The following is a 27,812-nucleotide window of genomic DNA, read 5'->3' on the forward strand; positions in this document are numbered from 1 at the left end:
GTGCCCCTCTTATTTTCAGACAGTGTGACTGCCATTTGCCGTAGTGAGAATAATGAAGCCCAGTGTCTGAGAAAGCAAAAGCTGCTTCAAAGTACAGTGGTTAATAGGTATAATAAGACAAGATTGAAATGTTACCGTGACTAGCTCTCCTTCATTAGTTTCCCAACAAATAGGTTTTAGTTGGAGGTCAGTGTATTTGATTTTCAAAGCTCTGGGTGGCTTTGGTGTAGCTACTGTAGTGCTCATTTCTTTCTGTAAATTGATCTCAGATGGCTGTGGCTTTCCATGGCAACATTTGCTAACTTTTTTGCAAGAGAACATCTGCGTATGAAGGAGCAGTTTCCTCAGACTGAGGTACTGGTAGCTCAATGTCCAGGATGCTCTGGTGGCCTGCACGGTGTGGCCAGTCAGATGGGCAGGGAAAGCTGGTGTCATTCTGCTTACAGTCATGGAGAGGAGAGCTACAATCTGTTCTCAAATGCAGGTGGTGGTTTGCATGATGTAGCAGAAATTGTAATGCAGCTTGTATCTGGCAGAGGAAGAGGTAATGCTGCTTTTTGGGCTAGCGCTTCTAGCTTTCTAGACCTGTAAGTTCAGTCTGGCGTTGAGCTTTTTTTCATTTTGATGGTAGCAGGGCTTCACACTGTGGAGAAAGACCAGCTGCAGTCCCCCTTGAGTGCATCTCAGTGAAGGAATGCTGACTGAGTGCTAGCAGTTAGTTGGTGTTGCCATATTCTTCCCTTATGTAGATACTGGGAGAAAGGAGGGGGAGAGAAAAACTGAAGCTAAGCTCTCTTTCTTCCTATTGCTGAGTTTTGCTCTGCTGGGTGGCATATTTTCCAGGAATTATGTTCTGCCTGAAGGACAGAGGTGCCACCTAAAACTTCTTCATTGTTGATGATGCATGTTTTTCTGGGTTTCAGTAGTTGTGTTGGTTGCAGCATGGCCACAGGCTGATCTGTGCAGTTAGGTTGAGCTCACTGAAAGAAGGGTGTGCTCCTGCTAGAGGAGCTTGGTGAGGTCAGGTGAGAATAGGAGGAGGAAGAGGTTGGTGGCTTTTGTTTGGTAGCCATATGTAAGGCTGTACCTCAAAGTTTTTTGCCAAATTGGATTAACCTGGAGCCCTTTTGGGGTAAGACCGGAGGTGATCTGTGCTCAGATCTCAAATCCCATTGAAATTTTTCTTGTTGCTCCATTCCTGTTCTGTTTTACCGTGCATGATGACCTTTACAGATGTTTTTGCTCTGTGACTTATTGGACCACACAGCTACAATTAGCACCTCCTCCGCTACCGGAGCACCTGCTGCTTTTCAGAGATTTCTGCACTTCAAATCTCAGCTTTTTACTTGATTGCATCGGAACTATATATATAGTGCCTGACAGAAAGGGCTTTAGTTGAGATGCTATCTTTAACCCTGAGGCTGTTTTTTGTACCATCTGGCCATACCTTCTCCAACCAGAATTGCATGCAGTGTTCCAACTGGGGCTACCACCATTACAGCAGGGTGATTGCAACTTAATAAAAGATGAGCAGAGAACAAAGAGGGGTAAGAGACTTTAAAGATCAAATTTCTCTTGCTGTCAATAGCAAATCTCAAGTTTGCTATGAAATTCTATGGTTTTGCAACTATATTGTAGAAAGAGTGTTGGTTAGGGGCTGTCTTGGTGGTTTGCTCTGAACAGAAAGGCAAAGATAACTGGTAAAGTTTTGTTTGCTTTTGTTTATGACTTGTTTTAAATGGTGAGCCCTTAAGAGTGAACTTTAACAATATCTTCTCACCACATTAAAAAAAAAAAAAAAAGCCAAACCATCAAAAAACACTTACTGAAGTGCAAAGCCACCACAGGAAGCATGTGACTACCAGAAATCTTCGTGAACAAAGCAATCTAGGGGATTCAAGTGTCTTGCCATATGCAGAGTAGATGTTGACCACATCGGTAGAACTCTTTAAGGCCTTTATAAGTGATTTAAGTCCTTATGGCAACAAGTTAGTGACACTTATTTTTAAACCAGGTAGAATGCAAATAGTTGCCAGTATTTCAGTTCATTCTTCTGAGGGCTGCTATGGTCAACTTGAGGTTGCTCTTCACCATCAGTAATTTCTGCTCCTTGAGAGGTGCTGGTGTGCCAGCACTGCTTCTGGGCAGCTCAGCCCCGTGGCAGGATGATGCTGGGCAAGTTCCTCCTCTGGGGCAAAGAAATTTTGCTGTAGCAAAACCCGTTCCTTTTCTGAGGACAGGTGACCTCCATGCATGTGGTGGCTGATGGTGTAGGGGATGAGGAGGGAGTGTGGGGCTTGCTTGCGGTCCCTCTTTGCTGCCACCATCGTAACGTGCAGCCTGTGCAGTTAGTGCTGCCCAGCTCCGGAGAGGAGGAAGCAGGTGGTGGAGAGAGCTGGAACTCGAGAATTGGGCCCGTGTGAACCTCATGAGGTTCAGCAAGGCCAAGTGCAGTCCTGCTTCTGGGTTGGGGCAACCCCCCGATAGCAATACAGGCTGGGGGATGAAGAGATTGAGAGCAGCCCTGCTGAGAAGGACTTGGGGGTACTGGTGGATGAAAAGCTGGACATGAGCTGACCAGTGTGTGCTCGCAGCCCGCAAAGCCAGCCGTATCCTCGGCTGCATCAAAAGAACCGTGGCCAGCAGGTCAAGGGAGGTGATTCTGCCCCTCTACTCTGCTCTTGTGAGACCCCACTTGCAGTACTGCGTCCAGTTTTGGGGCATTCAGCTCTGGAGCCCTTGGCACAGGAAAGACACAGACCTGTTGGAGTGGGTCCAGAGGAGGGCCACAAAAATGATCAGAGGGATGGAACACCTCTCCAATGAAGAAAGGCCGAAACAGTTGGGATTATTCAGCCTGGAGAGGAGAAGGCTCCAGGGAGACCTTATTGCAGCCTTCCAGTACTTAAAGGGGGCTTATAAGAAAGATGGGGACAAACCTGTTAGCAGGGCCTGTTGTGATAGGACAAGGGGTAATGGTTTTAAACTAAAAGAGGGTAGATTTAGAGTAGATACAAGGAAGAAATTTTTTACAATGAGGGTGGGGAAACACTGGAACAGTAAGGTGGTAGATGCCCCATCCCTGGAAATGTTCCAGGTCAGGTCGGATGGGGCTCTGAGCAACCTGATCTTGTTGAAGATGTCCCTGCTCATTGCAGGGGGGCTGGACTAAATGACCTTTAAAGGTCCGTTCTCACCCAAACTATTCTATGATTCTGTAAGAGTCTCCATTTTGTGATACAATTTGAAAATGAAAAAGGTTAAGAACATCTGTAGCTGCTCTCAAGGAAGTGGCTACAAGGCTGAACACGAGGGAAATGACCGTGTGTGGTTACTGTGTTGGGAACTTTGCTAGAGTGGTCTGTGAACAGCCGGTGAGTCCTGAAGGAGGGGAGCTTTGCAGTAGTTCTGTGGTCACCAAGAAGCCCCAGCCCCTTTGCACGTTTTACATACTCTCGAACTAGAAAGCTGTAGCGTGTGAAGTCCGCCTACTCAGGCCATTGGTATTTGGAGGAACTATTGCTTCTCATTCTACCTCTCGTGTTAGAGGCTGCGGAGCGGGACATGAGAGACCCAGGCTAGTTACCAATGCTGGCACTGATTTCCTGGGTAAGTGGGCAAGTCATTTAATTTCTCCTTCTCTACTCATTTGCAGAAGAGACATGCTGATAATGTTTCTTGTGGTGTCTCACCAGTCTTGACTTTGCTAGACATCAGCTGTTTGTTTGTTTTGGTTTGTTTCTTACTAAAGATCTAAGACATGATCGGAAATCCGGCTGCTGTCATAATAAATCTAAGCTTGCTTTTTCCTTAAAAGAAAGTAAAATGTAGGATTGCCTTGTTGAGGAGCGCCAGTGGAGATGATCATTGTACCTGAAAGGATGTATCTTCTCCGTATTGTGCTAAAGGTGATGTAGTGGTTTTGCAAGAAAAACAACCCCCTCCCAGGTACACTCTCAGTCTAAGTAATTACCCAGCAGAGCAGGGCTGAGCATGGAACAGTGTGGTGCCAGGATTGCCCGTCTAGGACCTGAGGTTCATCTCTTCTCCACATGCATAGACTGCTGAGGAAATTAAATCAGTTAAGTGAGTAAGGTGCAGATGGGATGGACTGTGGTGTATAAAACATTTGGCTTATGAGGAGAACTTGGAGGAGAGCCTGTAGATGCCTAGTGAGTCCTCAGACATCAGGTTTCTTCATCAAACATTTCAGCATGGTGACATCTCTGAGATTTTAAGGCTCAGGAGAGCAGGACGAAGTGACCTCTCTTGCTCCAGTCTGGTTAAAGAGGGGAGTTGTTTTGCAGTTACAGACCTTCGTCTGGAAGATGTGGACAATGAAGGTGCTTTGTGTCCTTCCTGGTGGCTTTTCCTGTTTAGGAGAACTGCTGGTAGTCCCTAAATATTCAGGGAGCAAAGGGACCTTGAATTACTATGTCATTTTGTGGAGGAGAAAAAAGGTAGGTGTTGAAGGTTTGTAGAAGTCCTATCACGTTGTTGGACAATGAATGCCCCTTGTGCTCCTAAACCCCAGCACGGTCCTGGCCGGATGGCTGCTCTTGCCACGTACATGCACGGCACAGTGAGTCGTGTGATGACGTTAGCCCGCTGTAGTCTTCCAGTCAGCAGAGAACATCGCATGCGTTGTAGCGGTTTTTCTTCTTTCTATGTTTGTTTCTACCCCTGCCTTTCTGATGGATCTGTGCAACGACTACAGCATGTTTTCCTCCCTTGGAAAAGGCAGAGCCTTTCCCTGGGCTTCAGCACCTCCTCGTAGACTTAAGTGCTGCGCTGACTTTTGGCTTGGGCATACGACCAAAGACTCTTGAGTTGAAAGAGTTACCGTGCATTAGCAGAGCTGATGTACGTGACCCTGTGTTCATTCTGCGTGCCCCAATTGTGGAGCACGTTATAGTAGCTTTCACTGAAGTTTCAGCTTTTAACTGGGGCACGAAGAGCACATGCTTAGTCTTGCCACATCCAGTTCTAGTAACCTGATGAGGATCACTTGCCAGGTAAGCCCAGAAAGAATAAGCTTTGCATACATTTAACACTTTCTCTTCCAAGAAAACGTGGATTTGGAGGTCTTTGCCACATCGACTGATTTTCCTGAAAGTTTTTCCACGCATCTGAACTGAACTTCAGGAAACCCCTTAAATCAGTGCAGTGCCACCAGGAAGAGGCCACATTTCCTGAAGATCTGCTTCATTGCCGGGAAGATGACGTGGCTCTTTGCCAGTGAACTTCCATCACATCTGAAAGGTGCAAACTGCTAGCTGCGTGCTAGCGCAGAGACAGAGTGGGAATGTAGGTGAGCGGCGTGGAGGAGAACATAAAGGAAGGAAAAGGATCATTAATGCTGTGTCCCAGGCAGGAATAAAAACAGATTGTCCGTGCAAATCTCTTTAAGGCTGGAATCCCCCTTCAGTCCCATTAGCATCAATCTTAGTAATAAGGATCTTTTTTTAGATAGTTGGCTTGTGGGGAAAAAAAAAACAAAACAAAAAGAACTTTCATCTAGTTTGCATGTAATAGGTTTTGGAGCATTGGCTACATGGTAATTACATAAAAATCATGTCACTGTTTGGTAGGTTTCCATGATGACTTGAAGCTTGGTACATGAATATGTTTACCTCCAAGGAAATTGATACTTCTTTAGCTGAAAAGGGGTTAGTATTGACTGTACAAGGATATAGTAACAGATTGTAAGCTTCGCAAGAATTGTATCTTTTGAAGTTGTTATACCAGAAATTGTGAATGAGAAAGGATCAAGTACACATTTATAGTTTAGAAGCAAGCTATAAAAATTGTTCGTCACTATTCCTCTCATAGAAGCCCAGTCTGTATCCAAAGGAACATCAGGCTGGAAAGATCAAGTAATACAGCGGAAAATGTGACTCTGTGCATGTGCTCATGCATCTGCAACAGCCATTGCAGACAGGACAATAAACGTGGTAAATTAACACGCAGCTTTCTGAGCGAGCTGAAAAACTTCTTCCCACATAGGTGACACGTCACAAAATTCAGAGAAGTAGCTGAAATTGCGTTGGAAAAGCACAGGAAACAAGCACGGTTAGTTCTCATAGTGCGACAGTGAATTGAGTGGGTTCGTAACGTGTTGGGTCTCGTCTGAAGCAGTCAGTAAGGGGATGCAACAGGAGTCTGCCTCCTCTGCTTTTCAGAGTTAGGTTGCTAAAAATGGAAATGTATAACATCTGTTAATAAAAGTATGTGAATAATGAAGGCTGGCTCACATACCTGATTGTATGCACCCTGTTTTTCAGTTCTTAAGAACTTTGCTGCGCATTAACTATTCTTGCTGAAAATTTCCGTTATATGCGCTCTCAGCCTGATTTTTAAAACAAAGTTTTACAACATAGATCAGTCATATCGCAGTATGAATACTATAGAAAAACCCAAGGGGAATTAGTAATTCTAGTTTTGGGGCAGAAGTAAACAGCATGTGGTGAGATCACTGTGAATAAATGAATAAAATAAATTAAATACTGAATTGCACATTCAGTGATAGAGGCCTGTGGAAAAAAATAGCATGTGATCACATACATAAAGATGATGAAATATTGCATGTGCACAGAAAGGACTGAAATACAGTTAAAAAGGCAACCTCATTCTGTCCTGTAGCATTTTGGTTCTTGAATTTCCAAATACAATATTTTAAAGGCCTTTTTTCTTCCAGTGTGACTGGAAAGAAACATCCCCAGAAAAGAGCACAGATAGTAGTTACTATAGTTTATCTTAAATTATTTGTTTTTAGCTAATGGGAGCATTGAGAGCTGAGTTAGCGTAGCGAGCAGATCCATGGGTCAGAAGAAGACATGGGCATCATAAGCAGCAGGGAGGGTGGTGCTGAACATTTGCTGTCCTCAGGCTTACTTGGACAAGAGTTTTAGACCTGAAGGAGCTCTGTGTACAGTCATGTTCAACTTTAATGAGAAGTCTTTTACCTTTTTCTTTCCCGTGAGCTTTACTTAATCGAGGCTGGTCCAACCTTTGTCTACAGTGGTGGTGGTTGTTCCTTCCCAGGGCTGCTGTGGGAGGGTGGTCGGTCAGCAGTGCGATGGCCCCTTCAGTGATCTGGGATTTTAATGTGCTGCTTCGTCACCGTTTGCTCTTGTATTGTTACTGTTGTTTTTTCTTGTTAAAATTTATGAAGTTAAGTAGAGCACCTCGGTTTATTTTAAATGAGTCTCTAATAGGTTATGCTAGATTAGGTGCATGTCCCATGTTGTACAAGCTGTGACAGGTTTCTTTACTAGTGTGTTGAAAAAATAATAATAATTGAGAACTTTTGGGCTGACATAAACTATGAGTACTACAAAAATGGCATGCCCTGCATGCTTAAGGAAAGCCTATCTGTTACTTTCTTAGCATAAGCAATCATAAACATCCCCTGGCTCTGTCCCTGTCATGAAACCAGAAACCAAACTGGCTGAGAGGGGGAAAAAAAGAGGAAGAGCTTGCAAATGGTGCTTCAGAGTTCTGGTTTGGTCAGAGTTTACCTGGGATTTTCCTCTTCTCACATTTTAGGGACTTTTCCCCCCCAAAGCAGACCTTTCATCTTTGCATTTTGCTTCTGTGATCTTTGTTTATGGTAGAAGTGTGGCCAGCACAGGGGTGGTGGTGTAGCAGGGCTGGCACGGCGGGGACAGCAGCCGACCGGAGTCTTGTTTTCCTGTCAGAACTCCCCAAACGAGCAGGAAGCAAAACTTGCATTTTTAAATCCGAGCAGGTCTCACTGCGCAGGTTTGCCTCAGGTTAAGCGTGGATGTGCGCTGGGACGCTGCTTCTCAAAACCTGTGCGGGTTTCGTGTTTTCCCTTTGCCCATTAAAATATTTTATGAATGGAAAATAAAGGGTGCTGGGTCCATGGGGTCCAGCTGGGCAGCACATGCAGGCAGCAGCTTTCAGGCAGCTGAGGGCATTTCTCTTGGCAGGCACGGCAGCTCTGCCATGCATCTCCTCCGTGTCACAGTGCGTCTCTTTTGGGAATTGCGGCAGCTCTGCCAGGAAAAATTTAGATGTGTCCCGCTGAGAGCGAGAAAACTGTGTTGGGGTAAAAAAACCCACAAATCCCTTGGCTGCTCAGATAAGGAGCTGAAGCAGTGTGGCATCTATAGCCTTGTTTGAGCTCAGGTGAGAAGTTTTCTTAAAAATAGCCCAGTGGAGCTTGGAGGCAGCATCTGTTGTTGTCTGACGTCTTGAAGTATCTCCCAGCTGACGCTTTTATCCTCTGTTTCCTTATTGCAGCGAAGCTCTTCTTGTGTTTCGGGGTATTTTTGTTGAGGGGAGGCCCTCAGCAGGGCCAGGTGCAGATGTCTGGGCTTTACAGGAGGCTTCGGAGCCAGGCGGGCTTGCCCAGGCTCCTCCTTCCACAAGAGTGAATTAACTTCTTCCTTCTGGTTCAAGGAGGATTTGTAAATAGTTTCTAAAGCATTTAATTTATGCCCCCGCCTTTTCTTTCTTTGATTTTTGAGGAGTACAGAGGCGTGAAGGGGTTATTTAACAATGTTGTACATTTGTCTTTTTTCCTTAGAAAAGCTAGGACTGTTGGGCATGAACCACTTTTACAAAGGGGATCTTGGCCATGGCAAGTTATAGGCAAGAACATGAGTTTTTACCAAATATTTTTCTCGCCCAAATTTTCATTAAGTCTTAATAGTTTCATAGCCAAACCAGAAACAAAATTATTTTGAATGACCCGCCTTTAGAATTTCGTCTCCCTATTTTTTTAACTTTTCATCTTTCTGATACTAAAATTTTGTAAGTGCTTCATCGGTGTATGAGAAAAAAAAAAAACTTTCTGTGGGCCCAGATCTGTTTGTTGACCTAATCCAAAGAAATGATGTGCGGGTTTTGGCAATTGTGGGTGCATGGTTTTGTTTTTGTGCCTGTGTGCACTCAGAATCCCTAGTTTCCCGGTTGTAACCCTAGCATGAAGGATGAATCATTGTCCCCCTCTGCTGGTGGTGCACCGGGCTGGGGGTTTGCTCACCCTGCCAACTAGCTGACTTACTCTGCAACTGAAATACAGACTTTTAAGAAGGTGGCAGGTATGTGTGTATACATTGGTCAGAATTTTAAATCACCAGAGAAACCTTTTGCTTTGGCAAGTGCTCAAAAGGCTGTAAGGCATGTGGAGTTAACAAGCAGAATCTTGAGATTGGGCTGTCCTACCTTCCCCTAAATATTTTGCAGCATGTGTCACAAAAGACTCTTTCCACCATGAGAAACAGAAATCGGGTGAAGAGAAAACGTGCTTTGAAAAAAGCAAATTCTGTCCTGTCAGTCAGACTCCCAGCAGAGACTGAGTGCATCCCTGTTGTCTTACGTCGTGTCCCCTGGAGTAGTGCTGCTCGAAGAGGATGGGTTAAGTGCTGAGAAGTGCTGAAAGAATGAGCAGGGGAAAGTGGAGCTTGTGGTGCAGGAAGAGACCAGTGGAGCATGGTGCAAGCAAGCAAAATGCAGTCTGAGAAAGGATACAGCTGGTATCTGTAAGTTGATTAGGGAAACATTCACAAGGGAGGGAGATAATCTGCAGAAGATACACAAAAACAGTGGTCCACTGAGGCTCTGAAACCTTGTAAGCGGCAGAGGATAAAAATCCCCTTCAGATTTCTGAGATGAAGCATGAGGGGTGTGTAATGTGATGCCTAAGATTGCAAGAGACCTAATGTAATGGCCACGGGGAGCTCTGAGTCACGCACATGCGACTGTGGTGAGCCTCGCACGGGGGACAGTCGCACGGCTGCCAGTATGTGCCTGCAGGCAGCGGGGTCTAGAGGAGCAAAGGGCTGCCGTAATGCTGTCCTGGCTGGCACCAGGTGCCATGACCTGTACGTATGATAATATTACTGTGTAGGACTGGTAAAAGATGCTACTGCTGAGACAGAGCAGGAATTTGTCTTGTTCAAAGGAGACTTTTTTGGAAGATTAAGATGCATTTTTAAAAAGGTGAATTCCTGACATTTAGCATGGGAATATCTGGAAAACTTGTTAGTAAATAGCAAGTTAGAGATTGGATGTTGGTTGGTTTGGTTCATCCCCCAAAGCATATTGTAAATAAAGCAGCACCTAAGGTTTTTTTTTGGATTCTGGGAATTGCTGCTGCGATTAGAAACAAGAGTACGAGCTATTAAGCAAAACCAAAGAACGCTGTGTTGAAAAGCAACAATTTTGATTTATGAATCTGCGAGAAGGCAATGTTTTTTTATTTCCTTTCACATTTTAAAACGTCTGGACAATCTTTTTAGTATTATGCCTACACAGACATTAAAATATATTGAGTTTCAGTTATAAGATATGTTGTTTAAAAGGGAGTATTTTCAATTAGATTAAAGCTAATATCTTTAACCTTTCACATTTAAATTTTATGGTGCTGTGCAGAAATAATTACTGGCTTGTCTATGTGTTCCTGTAATCATGCTCTCAATTACTTCTCCCCCATATTACTGCTGAGGGAATATGTCTGGAAACTCAAATTTAGCATTAAAGTGGCATGGATGGAAGGAACATGCAATTTAATTGTAAATGTGTGCTAGGCTGTTAAATGTTATTTTTTTGTATGATAGTATCACGTTTGCTGGGCACTTTCCAAGCACAAGGGCAGTTTGTGTGGCATTGTCAGACTTTCTCCAGACTAAGCCTAAGGCTTATAAAGCACTATTCATTGAAGTCTGCTATATCAGATTAAGGCCTAATGCTGTTGCAGCAAAACCAATACACATTTAGTTCAAGTACATTTTGGCAGAGATAGGGGAGAAGAGAAAAAGGAGGGATGGAGAATACAAATGGAGGAGTCTTTCAGCCTCAGATGAGTGATGGATGATGTATACCAAACCAGCAGTACTGTCATGTTCAGTTTAGACACGTTTTGTCACATTTAGTTTACTGTCGCACTTCATTAGTGACTACCCCAGGAAAAGCTGGTGGGACGCTTGGTTTCCCCTTGAGAGCGTGGAGCCGTGGCTGATGGGCAGTGACGTGGGACCAGCGCCAGAGCATGGGAGTCTCTTTGGAGATGCAGAATGGAGTCCCACATCCTCCTTCTCTTCAAGAAGTCCAGACTCCTTCCTCTTCTGGCTTATTCCCACGCCAGTGGGAGAGGAGCAGCCTGTCCACCTTTGGAAAGAAACATACACCCATGCCTTTCAAGCATGCAAGCATCATCTTTCACTGATGCTCTTACCATCAGGACTGGGATCAGGGAGACGTCTTACCAGTGCCCACTCTTTCCCCACCTGCTTCTTGAGTATTCCTGTAGTGTCTCATTGATTTTACAGTCCTGGTATCAGACAATACTTTAAATAGAAGCACTGTCACACCTACATTAAAAAAAGATGGTATTGAAGTTTTCCCGGTTTGCTTCAGGTGGTAAGGATAGCCTCTGACTTTGGGTGGGAGTAGTTTTGCAAACCAGCCCCAGAATACTGATGTGGTTTGTGGTGTTAGATAAGGCTTAAAAAAAACAAGTAGGCTCTTGGAAGGTGCCCGTGTTGCTTGAAGGTACTGAAGGCATGGGCTGCACTCGTTGTGAACAGGGTTCCTCTAAGAGAAATATGACCCTTGCAATGATGCTCTCTTGAGTAGCTTCCTTATTCTCTGCCGCCCACCCAAGGCTCTGCACCTTTCATAGAGCAAAGGAGAATAAAACAGAGAAAAAACCTGATAATCTGGAAGGGGAAGAAACAATAGACACTGGGGAAGAATTGGAATTAGCAATATGTAGTTAAAAATGTGAAGAATGAAGTGACTTCAAAAGCCATGAAGGAGATAAAGCAAAGAGCGGAATGCTGCTTTGGTGTCACAGCTATGGATTGCAATGAGTACAACACTGAACTGATGGCTGGTGCTCTGAAAATATGAAAAACCCCCAATGAATAACTGAGGCTTCCCCCCCTGGTTTTTGTTTGCGTCTCAGCCAGTGCACCGAAAGAGCCAAAAGAAATGAGTAGACTTACATAGACTCCTAGATGCTTGCTATGACTGTCTTTGGTTGAGACTAGATCCATATCTCAATTATATTAATGGAAAGATTCCCTTGGATTGCAAGTGCCGTTTTATCAGCCTGACCATATATTTTGTGCCTCAAACTGTACAAAGCCATTCCTGACAATTTTTTTTTTTTTTTTTTGTCAGCCAGAGTCAAGTTGCTCTTGGAGAGCACGAAGATAATCCATTTCAGTTGTGTAGAGGATCAGACAGTCACATAAATGCAGGTGCGTTGGCTTTTGAGGTTTGGTTTTTGTTTGTTTGTTTTTCAGTGGGAGGATTAATTTCATAAACTATAGAATTGGTGGTTTGGGCTTTTGTTATTAATTGAGCTCAAGCTTAGTAAAACATGGAACGCAGACCCCATAATACCCGGAGTGTGTGTTCATCTATTTCCTTTCGGCTCTTTCTATTTAAGCACCGGGTATAAAATGCAAAACGCATTTTCTTTTGAGTCAGAGCTGCCTTGTATGCATTCTTGGCAGTCTAAAAGCTATTGCATTAAACCTACTTAGTGCTACTCTTTTCTTCTGGAGAGAGAGAGAAGTAATAATAATAAAATAACTCTCCAATAAAGCTCATTTCACCATGACACATTAAGTATCAGGAGTTTAAAAGACAAAGGGTGAGAGGGGAGAAAACTGTCAGAAATATTTAGCTGTTAAGGAGATTGTAAAAATAGAAGCTAACTTTTTTTTTTAAAGGAAATATAAATTGTACTGTTTATATTACCCAGCCTCAAGTATTGTTTTTCAGCCAGTTAGGTGCTTAAGGATGTGAAAGTTATTCCTGCTTTACAGTAAGAAGAGAAACCTTCTAGAATAGTTGTGGAACCACTAGAACAGAAGGGAATTATTTGGACCAGAGTTACCAGAAACAGAATAATCCTTGACATTTCTTTTTTCACTTTTTCCCTCATTTATGAGAAGTACTGATTTTGAATAATCAGGTTCCCAATGTGAAGACTTTGAGAAATGCTGTGCCTAGCCCATCACAGTATGCAGTAGCCTCATTAAGCAGTGGATTTGTGTTCTGACAAATATTCAAACTCTTCATGTTTTCCTTAACTATTTTTCCTCCACTTTCAGTATCTAAATGTAAAAGAAGATTGCAAAGCCATGGCTTTCTGTGCAAAAATGAGGAGCACAAAGAAGACCGAAGTAAACCTGGAAGCTCAGCATCAGGGTTTAGAAATACTTTTCTACCTGCAAGATAAAAATCCTATTTGTTACACCAGTGGCGAGTTTACCTCGGAGGAGCTGTGCATTGAAGCTGCACAGAGGTGTTGTGAGTATATGGATTTTATATAAGTTCTCAGTGGCAAGGCCTGACAATATCGAAAGCGATGCATCCTTCTCTGCGTGTAAGTCAATGTTTATAGAAGAAATATGCATGTTATGTAGTCTAGGATGGAAACTTTTGCCAAGGGTCTGCTTGGGCAGTTCTTAAACTGCTTGGTGTGGAAGAAATGGTGGGAGAGACTGTCTTGAGATTAGTATAAAGTGATGATCTCCCACCCTGGCAGATACAGCTACTGATTTTTTTGATTTGGGTGTGGTGATTAGGTTTCTTTGAAGAGAAGAGGAGATACCATATACAAATAAGTTAACACAAAGCTGGTTTTACCTCATATACTAGTTGGTAAGCCTGTCAGGATCTGTCCTGTGTTACAACACATTTTGGAGAGCGCTAATGAAAAAAAAACCACAAAACACAAAATCCCAAACCTGTTTGTTACTTCTCCGGTTTTAGTTTCCTGTTACTTGACACTTTTTTGCAGAGAGTTATTCACCAGTTAAGATTACCTGAACTGTGCACAATTGCGGTAATGCATAAATGTATAATGAAGATTTCTTGCTTTGTCACTGTGGTCCTTGACTCAGCAAAATATTTGAATATGTGTAATTCTACTGGAATTAGTGGATTTAATCTATGTTTGAGGCTCATGAACCAGTATATGTTTATATTTACAATTCTAAGGTTCTTGCCCGCTCTGATCCCAATTTTGTGTTCCCCAGGCTTCATGGAACACTAAATATTATTCAGCTGATATGGGAGTGGTGAATCTGGCTGTAATAAACAGGTGAACTGGGCATAAGTTTCCCGTCAGCTTTAAAATGTTTTCTTTTCCCATGTCATCTTGATTCTTGTAACATTGAGTACCCTTCAGTTCATTTGCCTAATTGCTTCTCTTCCATTGGAAAGGCAGGAATGATGGGAATCTGAAGGACAAACCTCATCAAATAAGTACTCACATTGTTTTTGAATAGTTTTAATGAAAATGAGAAGTACTTAAAACCCACCTATTCATGTCAGCCTGTAAGAGCTGTGAACTGCTGCTGTTTGTATGGGTGTGAACCCACATAATGTGCAACTGCTCCCAGTAATTTCTGTTGGAAGTTTAAAACCTTTGAAAAAATGACTTCAAGTGAGCCTTCCATAAGGGAACTTCTTTCTACCTTCTCTTGCTTTTCATTAAGTCCACAGCACGTGCTAGTGAAGTACAAAAGTTTACCTGTTTCAGCAGGCCTGTGGTGCTGGTCTCTGCTGTAAATCACAACTTGAATGTTAAACCATTGATGGCATCTACATACTGCTTGTTGACATGCAGGAGGCAGTGGCTGCCCAACCCGACCTTCTGTGATCTTTGCAATTAGGCTCTTCAGTTTTTATTGCCTTGGCTTCTTTTCTTCCCTTCTGCGCTCTCTCCCCAAGACACAGTAGAAATGTTTTCACTGAATTCTGCAGGACCCCAACAAAGCGCTCTGCAGTTGGCCCAATTTCAGAAAGACACTTAAGCACATGCTATGGTGCTCTCTGCAACTTTGCTGCTTGCCTGACCAGGGCTTTTGCAAAAAGGTACTGCCTCCTATTGAGCAGGAGACTGAAGCAAGGAATTCAAACAATGGTAGACCTGTAAACACTCCATAGCCTGTTTTTCTCTGGGATGATGTAAATGCAAAGGTTAAAACAGGTCGGCATAGACATACAAGTCAAAGTCTGTTCTTTGTTGGAAACCCCTCTGTTGAATTGGCAAAGAATGGAAAAATTACACGTTATGCTTTCTGCTTGTTTGCTAATGAGAAGGGGATTTTAACTGTTTCACTAAAACCTTGTCTTTCAACTATGGGAGTAAAATTTATTAATAAAATAAAACTGAGAACAAAGTTGTGGTATTGCTGAGTGGTTCTGTTAAAACACCCATTTCTGTGATCTGGAAAAAGTGAAGATTTTTAAGTCATTTCCTCTTAAGTTCAGACAAAATCAGGATTTCAGAATAAGTTCAATGTTAGAAGTAGCTGAAACGATACGTTCTTTAATACACAATAAACCCAATGGAGTGAACCAATGTGCAGTTTGCAGTTCCACTTTAACCGTAACTTTCTAGTGTTTGTTTTAAACTAATCCTAGTATCAGTTTCTTTTTATGGCCTGTTTCGCAAGATCAGATATTTGCTTTATGCATTTGTATATTTGGGGTGTGCATATGTATTGTAGCCTTGTGATTCACACGTTTGTTTACTTTTCTCTGACAGCTATATCTCCTCTGTGCCATAATCTCTTTGCACTGTATGATGAAAACAGAAGACTCTGGTATGCACCAAACCAGGTTTTTAAGATAGATGAAAAAACATCACACCGGCTCCATTATCGAATGAGGTAAGCGCATAGTATCTGAAAAATGATTCCTTAACCATATGTAGATGCTCTAACTCTTACTGCTGAACTCACTGAAGAAGCAGGAAAGCAAAACCAAAAGAAGCAGCTTGCTTTTCACAGCATAGATAAGAGATTAACAGTAAAAGCTTAAAATGTCTCCTGATTTTTTTTCATCTTTGCTATATAACCTTAAAAAAGCCCCAGAAGTTGAAAAAATGCAAGAACCTGTAGCCACAAAGCTGTAGGTGACTGAACTAGCTAAAAGCTAAATTGAAAAAAGGGCTCAAAAATGTTGGTTTATTGTGTCAGTATTTTGCATGTTTCAATTTCCTTTTGAAGTGTTGAAAGTGAACTGTACTCCTACTGAAGTCAATGGGAATTTTACTATTAACTTGAAAGGAAAAAGCAACATGCTGTTGCTTTTGAAATTCTCCTCCAGGACTGTAGGGGAATCAGTGTGACCTCACTGCGGGTGGCATGCATTAGACTGGAGAAAGCATCAGAAAATAGAAACCATTGTTCCCAGGATCTTTATCCATCATGTACCATCAGGTTGAACTTCAGGTGGCTTTCTTAAAATACAGCACATAGCCTGTTGAGATTTCTGGGGCTGAATGGGTACACCAGCCCTCATCCACTGGAAAATGAAAGCAGTAATGCTGGCAGCTGTTGAGCACTCTCACATACTCTAGCTAAAGAAAGGTTGTCCTCCTTTTAGGATTTGATAGAAATCTAATTCTGCACATTATGCTACGTTCTTTTTTTTTATTATTATTTTTATTCTGACTTTTCTTCTTGTATCAATATGAGCTTTAAGTGTATGATTCTGATTACTTTTGTGCCAGACTGGGATTGTTATTGTTGTTGGATGAACTGTTATGAGAAGAAAAAAAAAAAAGTCAACAAAAAGATCTTTGCTTTTCAAGTAATTATACCACTGATACCTATTTTTAGAAGAGGAAGAGGTTATTACAGTTTTTTCTTTAACACAGTCTATTAGTGGTATTAATGGCCGAACCTCAGCTAATCTCAGAGTTCAACAGCTGTGATTAAGTTTGGCAGATAAACACCGTACAGTAATGGAATTGAGTGACTCTAAAAGAAGCTCTGAGGACTCTAATGGCCTCTTACAGAGCATTAAGTGCTCTTTCTTGCTTTAAGAGATCAGTCAGATTAACCATGTACTGGATAATAAAAAAATTTCTTGGTATAATGTGAGTCTGGGGTGTTTTCCCCTGATACTGAAATTCTTCGATGTGGTGTGCTTTTCTCAGTAAAAGAAGGTAGTATTTAAAAAATGTAGTTGTGGGAATTTAGTCCTCTAATTAGAAGTATGATGCTGGTTTTTTAACTCAGTTCTTTAAAAGTAGTTTCCGCTGTGTTTGGTGTTTATATGTTTCTATATGTTTCTGCTTTGGGTGAGGGATGAGAGCTCTCTCCAGGTACTCTTTCAGTCCTACTGCATCTTACTTGCATGGTGGGTAACACCACCTTCTTTAAAACTGCTTTAACAGCTCCCTCTTATAAATCTTCTTTGGCTCTTCACATCTCTATCAAACTTTAGGTATATGGGCAAAATTACTCCATGTTGAACTTTTGTTTTCTGGATTTTTTTCTGTTCTACCATTTTACACAATGAAGCTATGGAATGTGCCCTGCTTTCTGTATGTAAAAGTTCTGGTGGTTTATTTTTTTAAGGTTTGGAGTTGGGATTTGAAGTTTGGCAGGGGCGTCTCTTTTGTCAGATGTACTCCATGCATGGAAATTGGCAAACTTTGGGCCAATAATTTGAATTTAAAGTAATTTCATATGCATTTAAGAAGAGCCTGTATGAGTTAAGCGCTAAAATCTAAATATTCCCATCTCCCTAGGAATAATGTAGTGTATTGGTGAAGTGGTATTTTCCTTTCTTTCATTTCTGATCTATCGCGTGTCTTGGCTTGGGCATCTGAACTGAGAGCAGGGCAGAGCACTGAAAAACTATGAGCAATACATGATTGTGAAACTGTTCTCTAAATGAATATTGTTTATTCTGAGCTCTGCAAGAGGCAGAATTCCTCTTGAAAAAGGAAAATGGTCTGGGCTTATGTAACAGTGCAGTCTATTAGACTGTATGTAATCATTTAGAGACAAAATAATTTTTATATGGACAATCCACTTTCTGAAATTTCATTACATTGTTAGAATTGATTTAGTCATCTCCTATTGTAATTACGTATATATATATAAAATGAAGGTATGTGAGTAGTTTCAAGTGCTTTTAGGTGTTCGATTTTTCTCCCACTGCTGAAAGCTTTAGATTTGGTTTCTGATTGTGTGGACTTCCCATCCTCCTCCTCTCCCCATCAAATCTGTGCCAGCTGGTATACTTTTCATAATACTTTAAAGGGCCTTGCTTTTCACTAGAAACTTTGAAACTAGCCCTGTATTTCTTTCACTTGCCTCAAGTTTGGGGGGGGGGGGGGGAGCTAAAAAAAAAAAAACCCCACACCTTTTTTAATATTCTGGACTAATTAGCACACCAGCTGATGGAGGAGGAGTTTAACTGTTCCACAGCTGGATTGTCTTTAAGCCAGAGGTAGCAGTGTCTCTTGGCATGGAGAAGGGACCCAATACACATGTTTCTGGAAACTCTGGAAAGAAGGACTATTGGAGCCCGCTATAGGTGAAAGAGGACAGCAAGTCCCACTCCAGCGTTTCCACCGCTCCTTGGCCAGATTGAACGGATGAAGTGCAAAACTGCTCTGTCCCAGGGGTGACCTGCTCGGGCTGACTCCCCAAATCCCCCCTCCCTGCTGCAGCACCCATGCCGCAGGTGCCTGCCCTGGGCTAAAGCGTTCAAAAGGAGGGGTAGGTCATGCTCCTGAAACTCAGGAGCACGCTGTCTCCTTTCCAGGTCATTTGCAGGACTTCTGCATTGGAAAGCTTCTGCTCCCATTTCTGTTTGTGAAAGTGGAATAGTAATGATCTGCCTCCCCCGTACCACAAGTTAATTGGTCTCTTCAAGGCAGAGACTCTCCTTTATTTATATGGTTCCTCAAACAATGGGGCTCTAATTTTTATTGTAACTTTTAAGTGTTGTCTTAATCAGTGCAGTTTAATAGGGAAAGGAGCAAATTCTCCTCTCAGTTACCAACAATACACAATACCTTGCCCATAATTATTTTCAGGAAATACCAAAAGAATTGGAGTTATTAATTTTCACTCATCTTATAAAATACAGAAACAAAGTAATTTCCTGGAGGCAGAAGGATTTGCTTTGCTTTGCTTTTTATGCTTCATCCAAAGGAGTTCTGCAGTATCTTACAGAACTTGTCAGGATTTTTTGGCATAGTTGTGTGTTGGTGTTCCTAGATACATGCTTTTGGGGGACTTAAAAAGACTTACCAAAAAGAAAGGATGGACAGAAACACTGTACAGAAAGTCTCATCTCTTTAAGAGTAATTTGATACACCATTCGTCATTTGAATGGTCAACTTACTGTACAGATAACATGTGATGAAAACACATGGTGCTGAACTAAAAGTACTAATTTTATTTTGCTCTTTGAGATCCTGACTTTGCACTGAGACTGATACACACCAGTCCCAACCACTGCAGAACTGGGGCTTAATCCATGAACTCCCATTCTGGTCAGAGGCAAGTCACAAAGATATAGGCACGTATTTTAAAACACATACTTTTGCATGTGGGTTGTTCTGCACCATAATGTTCTTAAGCATTTGCCAGTTGACTTGCTGCCTTCCTGCTGTCTTCCTGTCTTCCACGACACATCCCTTGCAGTTTTTATTGCATTATATTTGAAATGAAACTGCTTGGGCAAGATAGTGGTTTGTTATTTAAACAGATTTCTTACTTGTAATCTCAAAAAGTGTTCATAGATTATAAGGTACTTTATCTGTTCAGCTTTTTCTTTCGATACAGAAAACGTGTATTTCCAATTCAGGAGTTGGATATCACATGCCTCAATATTTTCTACCTAAAACCTTAGGTTTTTTCCACTCCCTTTTTGTTTACTACTACTTTTATGTGCAGTGTCTATTAACATTCACATTCATTTGTCTTTTTCCTGTGTAAAGCTGTTTGATCTCATTTTGGTCACAAAAATTCTGAATGATTTTGATCACATATTTAGGTAGACGTTAAAAGCTTTGCTGTCGAGATTCACGGTAATGTGAAACAAATTAGGCAATGCTCACGGTGGTCACTGTCCATCAGAAATGTCTGATATCACACCACCCTTTGTATTAATGCAGTAATATATATACACAATGCAATAATTCTGCATTGTTTGCTTTTGCTAGTGCTGAATGCTGCTCTGGAATTAGATCGACATATTCTTCTAGAAATCATTCCTACTTAGCAGTTGGGTAAATCTGCTCTGCTGTAACCTTTTAATTGTAAGTAGTTCATGATCATGTGCAAGGCATGAACCTCTGCAAAAGGCACATTGATTCAAACCAGATTTAATTAAACTTTACTTGATTTAAATGTTACTAGAACCCAGATAAACACATATTTCTGGAGTAATTTAGGCAAAGATTTCTCAAAAGGTGCTAATAGAGCTTGAACTCAAAAATTTCATTAATTTTCAGTAGACACCAACTCCTTTAGCAGGTTTTTAATTAAATAGCTTTGTGTACAGATATGAGTAAAAAGCATGTTTGTCACATACACGGAAGATTTGACTGTGTCCCTTTGAAACTGGGTGATTTGAATTCGTGCATTTTTCACCAGCTCCATCCAAAACCAAAGGGAAGCAGAAATTCCGGGGGGGTGAGGCATAGTGCAGTTGTTTTTCCCTGTGCCTGTAGAGGAGGAGGTCTAAAGTCTTGTTAACCCTTTAGATGAGCCATTTTATCTTGGAATACAAATGCCAGCCATTGGTTAACGCACAGTAGAAGTATTACACTCCTCAAGTAATGTCAGAGGTGATGGAAACGTACTTGTCATCTGAGTGGTGGCTTCTTGTTTGGTGGACTGTACAGGGATGCAACAGGCAGGCAGGCATGGGATCGTGAGTTGAGTGAGATACTGTTGAGTGGAAACACTGAAGATCTTTGACTAATACACCATTTTTCCCCAGTTCCTCAGGCCAGGCATGCGGTTTCAGCAGTGGACCACTTAAGCTGCAACCTCAGGGCAGAAGATTGACGGATTTTGACTTCTAACTGATTTTCTTTTAAAAGATTAAAATACGCATCTAATGTAAATGGAGGATTTCCCCAAAAGTTTTTAAAGTTTATTCCTCTTTTCTTGCAAGATACTACTTTACAAACTGGCATGGCACTAGTGAAAACGAACCCTCAGTGTGGAGGCATTCCCCAAGGAAGGCAAAGAACTCTTACGAGAAAAAGCTGGCACCAGAAGGAACCCCTATACTTGATGCACATTCATTAGAATACATCTTTGCACAGGTAAGACGTTGCTTGCAAATATCTCTGCCATTGTAGTCACACAAAAATTATTTGATCCAGTAGAAGCTGCTTTAAAGACCTATTTTCAAAATTCTAAAGTACATGTAACCTTACCTGTTAGTATTGATAAGTGTTTTCTTCATAATTCTGCATGGTGGAGAGAATTTGCTACATGAAGAACAATCTACCCATACGCATAAGTGTAAAGAAACTATATATCACAGTCCAAAAAGGGCTATATTTTTACAGCATACTTTCTTTTAGTATTAACTGGTTTTCGATATAAATGCTATCACCTTTTCTTTTGCAAAGCATTTGCACATAACTTTGACATCTATAGTCCTATAGAGGAGCAGTAGCAGTATTAAAACTGACAGTATGGTGTCCTTTTAATGAGTCTTTTTTACTGCGTCGTGCTAAAACATTGACTGATAAAACCACTGTCACACAGCCTGCTTACATGCAATTTTTCTTTCCTTTGGTTGTGCCTCCCACTTGTTGGCAGTACAGGCAGCACGCTGGACATGGCAAGTAAGCAGGGTCCCTATTTCAGAAAGCTTGTGCTCTTGTACAAAAAAAGGTTGTATACACACAAATGATTTTGCAAACCAGAAACTGTCTGGTTTCACTAAAGAAATGGAAAGATTGAAGTTGATGAAGGCTTGTGAAATGAGCAAATGAAATGCACTGGATAAAAACGTGTTTACTGTTAATTCTGAGCATAATTACTGCAGAATTTTCAGACTTTGAAATATGGTTGTGTCCTTCAGAAAAAGAGATACCATGAAGCTGCTCCAGTGAATCCTTGTTTTGTTGTGAAACCACAATACAAGAAAATACCAAGTTAGCTACAGCTATGGGTGCATTTTAATGGTACCACTTGCATTCTAAAGTAATAGAAGCAGCAAATGTTTTTTTCCTGCGTAATCAAACTTACACCTTGTTTTGTGTGAACATTCCTGTGTACATGCATGCAACTTTGCAAAATCACTGTTTGAAAACATGCTGTAAAACAGTTTTTTGTCCTTTTTTTTTTTTTTCCTTTTTTTGAGTGTCAGCAAAAAGAATGAAGACGCCTTTTAAGTTGCAGAATGAGTAGGGACCCTAATGGATATTGTCAGACAATGTTGCATTGAGCAGAATTTTACTTTTGGGTAATAACATTTTAAAAAAAGGCCAAACAGAAAAACACTAATGCTAGTACAAGACAACAGAAATGTCTTTGCTCTTTGGTAACCAAATATTTTTCAGACTGTCCCAGAGCCAGGCAGCTGCCACAGAGTTTGCAATCTCAGCTTTGAGATGTGGCTTAGAGACTGTGAGTGCATGAGGTTCATAGAGACACCAGGTGATGGAAGGCAGAGATAAAGCAGAGACACAAACTATTTTACTGCGTACCAGAAAAAAAAACCCATGATGGTGCTAGAAGGGGACAGGGGTGGTGCTTTCTTTAGTTAATTACCAAAAAAGGGAATTTTTGGTGGGCTAATACATAAAAGAAGGGGACAGGAGTTTTGGAAGTGTTTGAGCAGTGCAGGTGTTCTCCCTGGATGTCCACACACGTTCTTGGTGAAAGCCACAATGCTGTGGACTGTACGTGGGATGGATGTTCTGTGACGATCCACATGGTGATTCCACCCGTTCCACAAACTGTTGTTTTAAAAAGACTTCTCTCAGGTGCAAATGTTGGTGTTTCTTCTCAAATCAGCAGGGTTTGTGAGGTGACTAGTGCTTGCCTGTGTTTCTGTTTCACTGGTCTAAGAGAAGAATGCATCTATTGCACAGCTCTCCCCTTCTTCTCCTACCTTTTCCTGTCCCGGCTTTCAGTTTTGGGTGACTCTTCTTGCTCAAGGAGAGCTTGAGATCTCACGACATACTGCTTGCTCATAGATAAACTATGACAAATAATAAATCTGATAGCTTTCTTTTCTTGCTTCCTATTAAGGGTCAGTATGACTTAGTGAAAGGCCTGGCACCAATCCGTGATCCTAAAAATGATCAAGAGGTTCATGAAATTGAAAACGAATGTCTGGGGATGGCTGTCCTTGCAATCTCTCACTATGCCATCAAGAAAAATGTGAAGCTTCCAGAGCTTCCCAAAGATATCAGGTAGGTTGGAATAACTTCTTTGTCACTGTTGGGTCTGCTGCAATTCTCTTCCCAGAAGGGATTTTAAGCATTCTAACTTCCAGAGTCTGACTGTACAGGAGTTACAAGCTCCAACACTGCTATTGCTAAGTGGGTCTTCCTAACCTTGTCAAGAAGGATATGTATTAGAAAACCGGAATTTTTTCTTGCCTGGAGAGTATTTGAAATCTATGCAGCTAGTGTGCCCAGCATACCAATGTGTTGGGTGCCGATTGACTTGCTGTAAATTCAGGGTTCTGGTTAGCTAGTTCAGAAACGGCAGTGTTGTTAAGTGGCAACCTAATGAGAAAACTGTTAGAATAAATTGTGTTATTGATTTGAGTGGGCTGTATCCATCTGACTAAAAAGCTTTCAGATAAGGTTATTATTTGAATTCCTCTTGGCTATTAATGCTGTAAACCACTGCTACAGTACCAGCTGCACGCTGGTTTACTGCATCTTGTTCTCTGTAGCTTTCAAAGTAAGGCAGTTGCACATTTTGGAGAGTTAGAAGTTTAGGAGACAATGGTATTAACTCATAGCATTGTTTTTCCTTCTAGTTATAAGCATTATATTCCTGAAACTTTGAACAAGTCTATCAGACAGAGGAATTTCTTAACCAGGATTCGGATAAATAATGTTTTCAAGCATTTCCTTAAAGAGTTTAACAACAAAACCATTTGCGACAGTAGTGTGTCTCCACGTGATCTGAAAGTTAAATATTTATCAACGATGGAGACCTTGACTAAACATTATGGAGCAGAAATTTTTGAGACTTCGTTTTTGCTGATTTCATCTGAGAATGAAATAAATATATTTAATTGTGGAGACAGTGAGATCCTCCCACTATATGAAGTCATTGTAACAGGAAACAATGGAATTCAGTGGAGGCTCAAGCCAAATGTAAGTATCCCTTGATAAATGGGAATTAGAGGATTGCTTTTGGGGGCATAACAACTGTTAAAAAAATGGTCATGATCTTCAGACACTGCAGATCAGCTTTTTATTGAAAGGACTTCTTTCATAGGATTATAGGGTTATGCAGGTTGGAAGGGACCTCAGGAGGTCTATAGTCCCAACCCCCTGTTCAGGGTTAGCTTAGAGATCAGACCAGGATGCTCAGGGCTTTATCCATTCTGGTCTTGAAAACTTCCAAGGATGGACGCTGCACAACCTCTGTGGGCAACCTGTTCATCAGGAAAATTAAAGATTGTATTATATCTGCCAGACCAGACACAAGTTTTGAAAGATTATGTCCGTGGAGGCCTTTATGGTTTGGTGCTCTGTCTTGATAATCAAAGTCTGATAATGCTTTTTCTGTATATGGCACCCGAGGTGCCATGTTTGCTCATACTCATAGACTTTTCATGAATAAATTAAAATATAGTGACATGAAAGCTAAGCTTTCTCGCATCAGTGATATTTTATATGTTGCTCCTTGTGTCAGTGCTGCTAATTGAGGTCACTTTGGTTAATCTCTTCTGTACTTTGCATACATAAATATTAAATATGCTCTAAGTTTGAAGGGGGTTATGGCATATTCTACAGTTTTTCTCCACATATGATATTGAACAAATAGACCTCTTTTTGCTTGCCTCAGTTCCCCACAGTGATGAGAACCCTGCTGATAGTTATCTTTTGTAGCATAGAAAGCATTGTGCTTCACTTAATTTAGATGTAAGCTAACTATCTCTCTCTATCTCTGATGGAGAATTTCTGTTTTAAATGATAATATTAATGGGAGGGGAGGGAAGGAAGAGCTGCTATTTGAGCAGAAAAGCTTGCAAGAAGTGCAGCCTGTTTCTTGTAAGGCTCCTGTTTCTGCTTATTTATAGATTATATTTATTTAAATGCCTAAGCCAAAGATTTTCATCACAGTGAGAGCCTTTCTGTGACTAGCAGGAAGCTTTGCTGAGCCTGAACATTTACCTTTTTAAAATAAGTAGTTCTTAGTAATTTTTGACCTGTAAGATGCTCAGCTTCATTGTGGTCTGCATGCAGAATTTCATCTGCTGTCGGCAGTTCAGGCATGCAGTGTGAGATGAATGTGGCTCTTGCCTTTGGGCTGAGCTCTGAGAGAGCATTTCAAGTACATAATTTAGAAATCTCAGCAGAACCCTTTCAGCCTTGTACTGCTACTAAAGTTATTGCTAGTATACCGAGAAAGAGGTAAGTTACCTAGCTAATGACTGGTTTCTTTTATCCTCACGAAAACTGTCTTATGGACTGTTCTTGACTGAAGTATATCCTTGCAATACAGACACACTGAACATGTAAATGAATTGATGATCGGTGCAAAAAGCATTCAAGAATAAAATAGCTGGATGAACTTGGCATGTATTTTTGGTTGAGTGTAAAAACACTGTGCTAAAAAAATATGGTTTTATTAGTATACTTTAATCCAAAATGTATCTGCAGTCTGTACAGACAGAGAAAGAGAAGAAGAAGAAGTCTGATGGCAAAAACAAAAAGGATGAAGAAAAACAAAAAATTCGAGACTTATGGAACAATTTTTCCTATTTTCCTGAAATCACCCACATTGTCATCAAGGAGTCTACAGTTAGCATTAACAAGCAGGATAACAAAAGGATGGTAAGAACCAAACCTTGGATAAGTTTCCTTCCCATGGGAAGCTGTAGTGACACAGTGTTGTTGGGCAACAGGTGACAACCTCCTTGAGGAACATTTTCTAATGGGACTCTTAAATAACAGTTTAATATGCTGTCCTCAACACTGTACAAATGCAAAAACGCTAGTTAGAAGAGCAGCAAGTTGGTGAGCACAGTTGCTTTTCTAGACTTGTTACTGCATACCACCGGTGCCTGGTGGCTCCTTGATATGCTTCTTGGCCCGTGGCCTTCCTCTGAACAGCTTGGATAGCCAAAAGCAGCATCAAGAAAGAGGAGTTCAGCAAGGATGGCAGAGGGTGAGGACCTGGGAGGGTGGGAGAGGAGGGTCGGTTTTATAGATACCCAGTTCTTCTTGCTGTGGGCTGCCAGCTGTTAGAATTTGGAAAGGAGCTGCCAGGGTGCCCTTGGCTTTAAATCCAACATGACTGCCAACATGACTGCCCCCGTCCTGAATTTCTGGTGTTTTACAAAGCCTGGCACAGGAGTCTGCCATACAGATCTAATGTAGGATTACAGCAGAATATAAGTCATGCTGGAGAATGGAATTTTCTAGCCAGTAATGAGTGAGGAGGATAGAGAATGGTCAGTATTGGTTTCCTAAATGTATATGGTTTTCTGTCATAGCTTTCTGGACATTTTTTTAGCCACTTCATGCAAAAATTGCTGCATATGAAAACATTCCTGAAATGTTTTAGTGGAACTGTAAGAATTCTTGACTAAAATATCTTTTTGGTTTAGGAATTAAAACTATCCTCACATGATGAGGCCCTGTCATTTGCATCGTTGATAGATGGATACTTCAGACTTACAGCGGATGCCCACCATTATCTCTGCACAGATGTGGCTCCCCCACTGATTGAGCACAACATAAAAAATGGATGCCATGGTCCCATTTGGTTAGTAAAATTTTATTTTTATTTTTTCACTGGAATAGTTAGTCCTCTAATACTACTGCATATTGAATCCATTGAGGAAATCTGACATTTGGAAGGTTGTTAGTTCAACAAAATGTTGTAGAATAACTTTTTTTTTTCTAATGGTTATATGGAAAAAGTATCACTAACTCTCTCCACATCAACTTACTCATCTATAAAACCAGTGTTTCCTCCCTATCGGAGTATTTTGAGCCTTACTTCACTAATAGCTATAAAGATCATTGTCAGTTGAACAGATGGGAATATTTTAGGTAAACAGAGTTGAACTGTATCTACACTGACACTGGGAGTCCTTGGATGGAGGCACAAAGCCTTTGGTTTTTTTTTAAATAGCTAAAGCAATTATTTTCCCTTCTGCCCACATTTTTGGCTTTTCCTTTTATGTTTGAAGATGCAATATGTAGAAAACTGAGAGCTTATGTGCACACTGTGTTGGATGTAGGATTTCCCCATTAAGCATGCTAAGAGCTTAATAAAATTTTCTTCACTTGCTCTTTGGCAGGTAAATGTGAGTGTGTGTAATGCACACAATTAAATAATTTTTTAATTATAATATAAATATTTCTAAGTTGCTGTTACTAATTTTTGTTGCAAATATAGGATTACTCTCCTCTGTATTTACTAATAATAAATTTTGGGTACAACTGCTCATTTGTTGGCTTTCCTCGTTTGTGCATTGACTCTTTCAGCACGGAATATGCCATCAACAAACTGCGACAGGAAGGGAATGAAGCAGGCATGTATGTGTTGAGATGGAGCTGCACAAACTTTAACCACATTCTCATGACAGTGACTTGTTTTGAAGGCTCAGAGGTACGTCAGGTGTGGCACTCCCAGCAGTCATTTGATAATGAGCTAAAGACTAGCAGCTCCCTGTAATCCGTGTTGATATATTTATGTTCTTTAGGGCAGACATCTTAGCTGATGCAGCAGAGGGTGGATGCTTGTACTCACAGCTTCATTTTCTCTGGAATCCTGTGCTATCTCTACAAATCTACTGTATCTACAAATATGATTCATTACATCCAGAATATT

The 27,812-nt window shown here is 41.1% G+C and overlaps 1 protein-coding gene across 5 annotated transcripts in view; it reads left to right on the top strand.

Moving 5' to 3' along the window:
• Positions 1 to 27,812, top strand: part of JAK1 (Janus kinase 1) — a 62,284-nt gene that overhangs the window by 20,428 nt on the left and 14,044 nt on the right. For all 5 annotated transcript variants that reach the window (XM_010561527.1, XM_010561531.1, XM_010561529.1 and 2 more), the window contains 9 exons: positions 12,157 to 12,236; positions 13,098 to 13,296; positions 15,545 to 15,668; positions 20,932 to 21,085; positions 23,031 to 23,194; positions 23,773 to 24,115; positions 25,631 to 25,804; positions 26,581 to 26,738; positions 27,467 to 27,590. In XM_010561527.1, the coding sequence (XP_010559829.1) occupies positions 12,231 to 12,236; positions 13,098 to 13,296; positions 15,545 to 15,668; positions 20,932 to 21,085; positions 23,031 to 23,194; positions 23,773 to 24,115; positions 25,631 to 25,804; positions 26,581 to 26,738; positions 27,467 to 27,590 (1,446 nt within the window). In that variant the 5' untranslated portion in view covers positions 12,157 to 12,230. The remainder of the gene's footprint in view (positions 1 to 12,156; positions 12,237 to 13,097; positions 13,297 to 15,544; positions 15,669 to 20,931; positions 21,086 to 23,030; positions 23,195 to 23,772; positions 24,116 to 25,630; positions 25,805 to 26,580; positions 26,739 to 27,466; positions 27,591 to 27,812) is intronic.

The sequence above is a fragment of the Haliaeetus leucocephalus genome, unplaced genomic scaffold (genome assembly GCF_000737465.1).
Source record: "Haliaeetus leucocephalus isolate CR32 unplaced genomic scaffold, Haliaeetus_leucocephalus-4.0 Scaffold147, whole genome shotgun sequence".
NCBI classification, from domain to species: Eukaryota; Metazoa; Chordata; class Aves; order Accipitriformes; family Accipitridae; genus Haliaeetus; species Haliaeetus leucocephalus.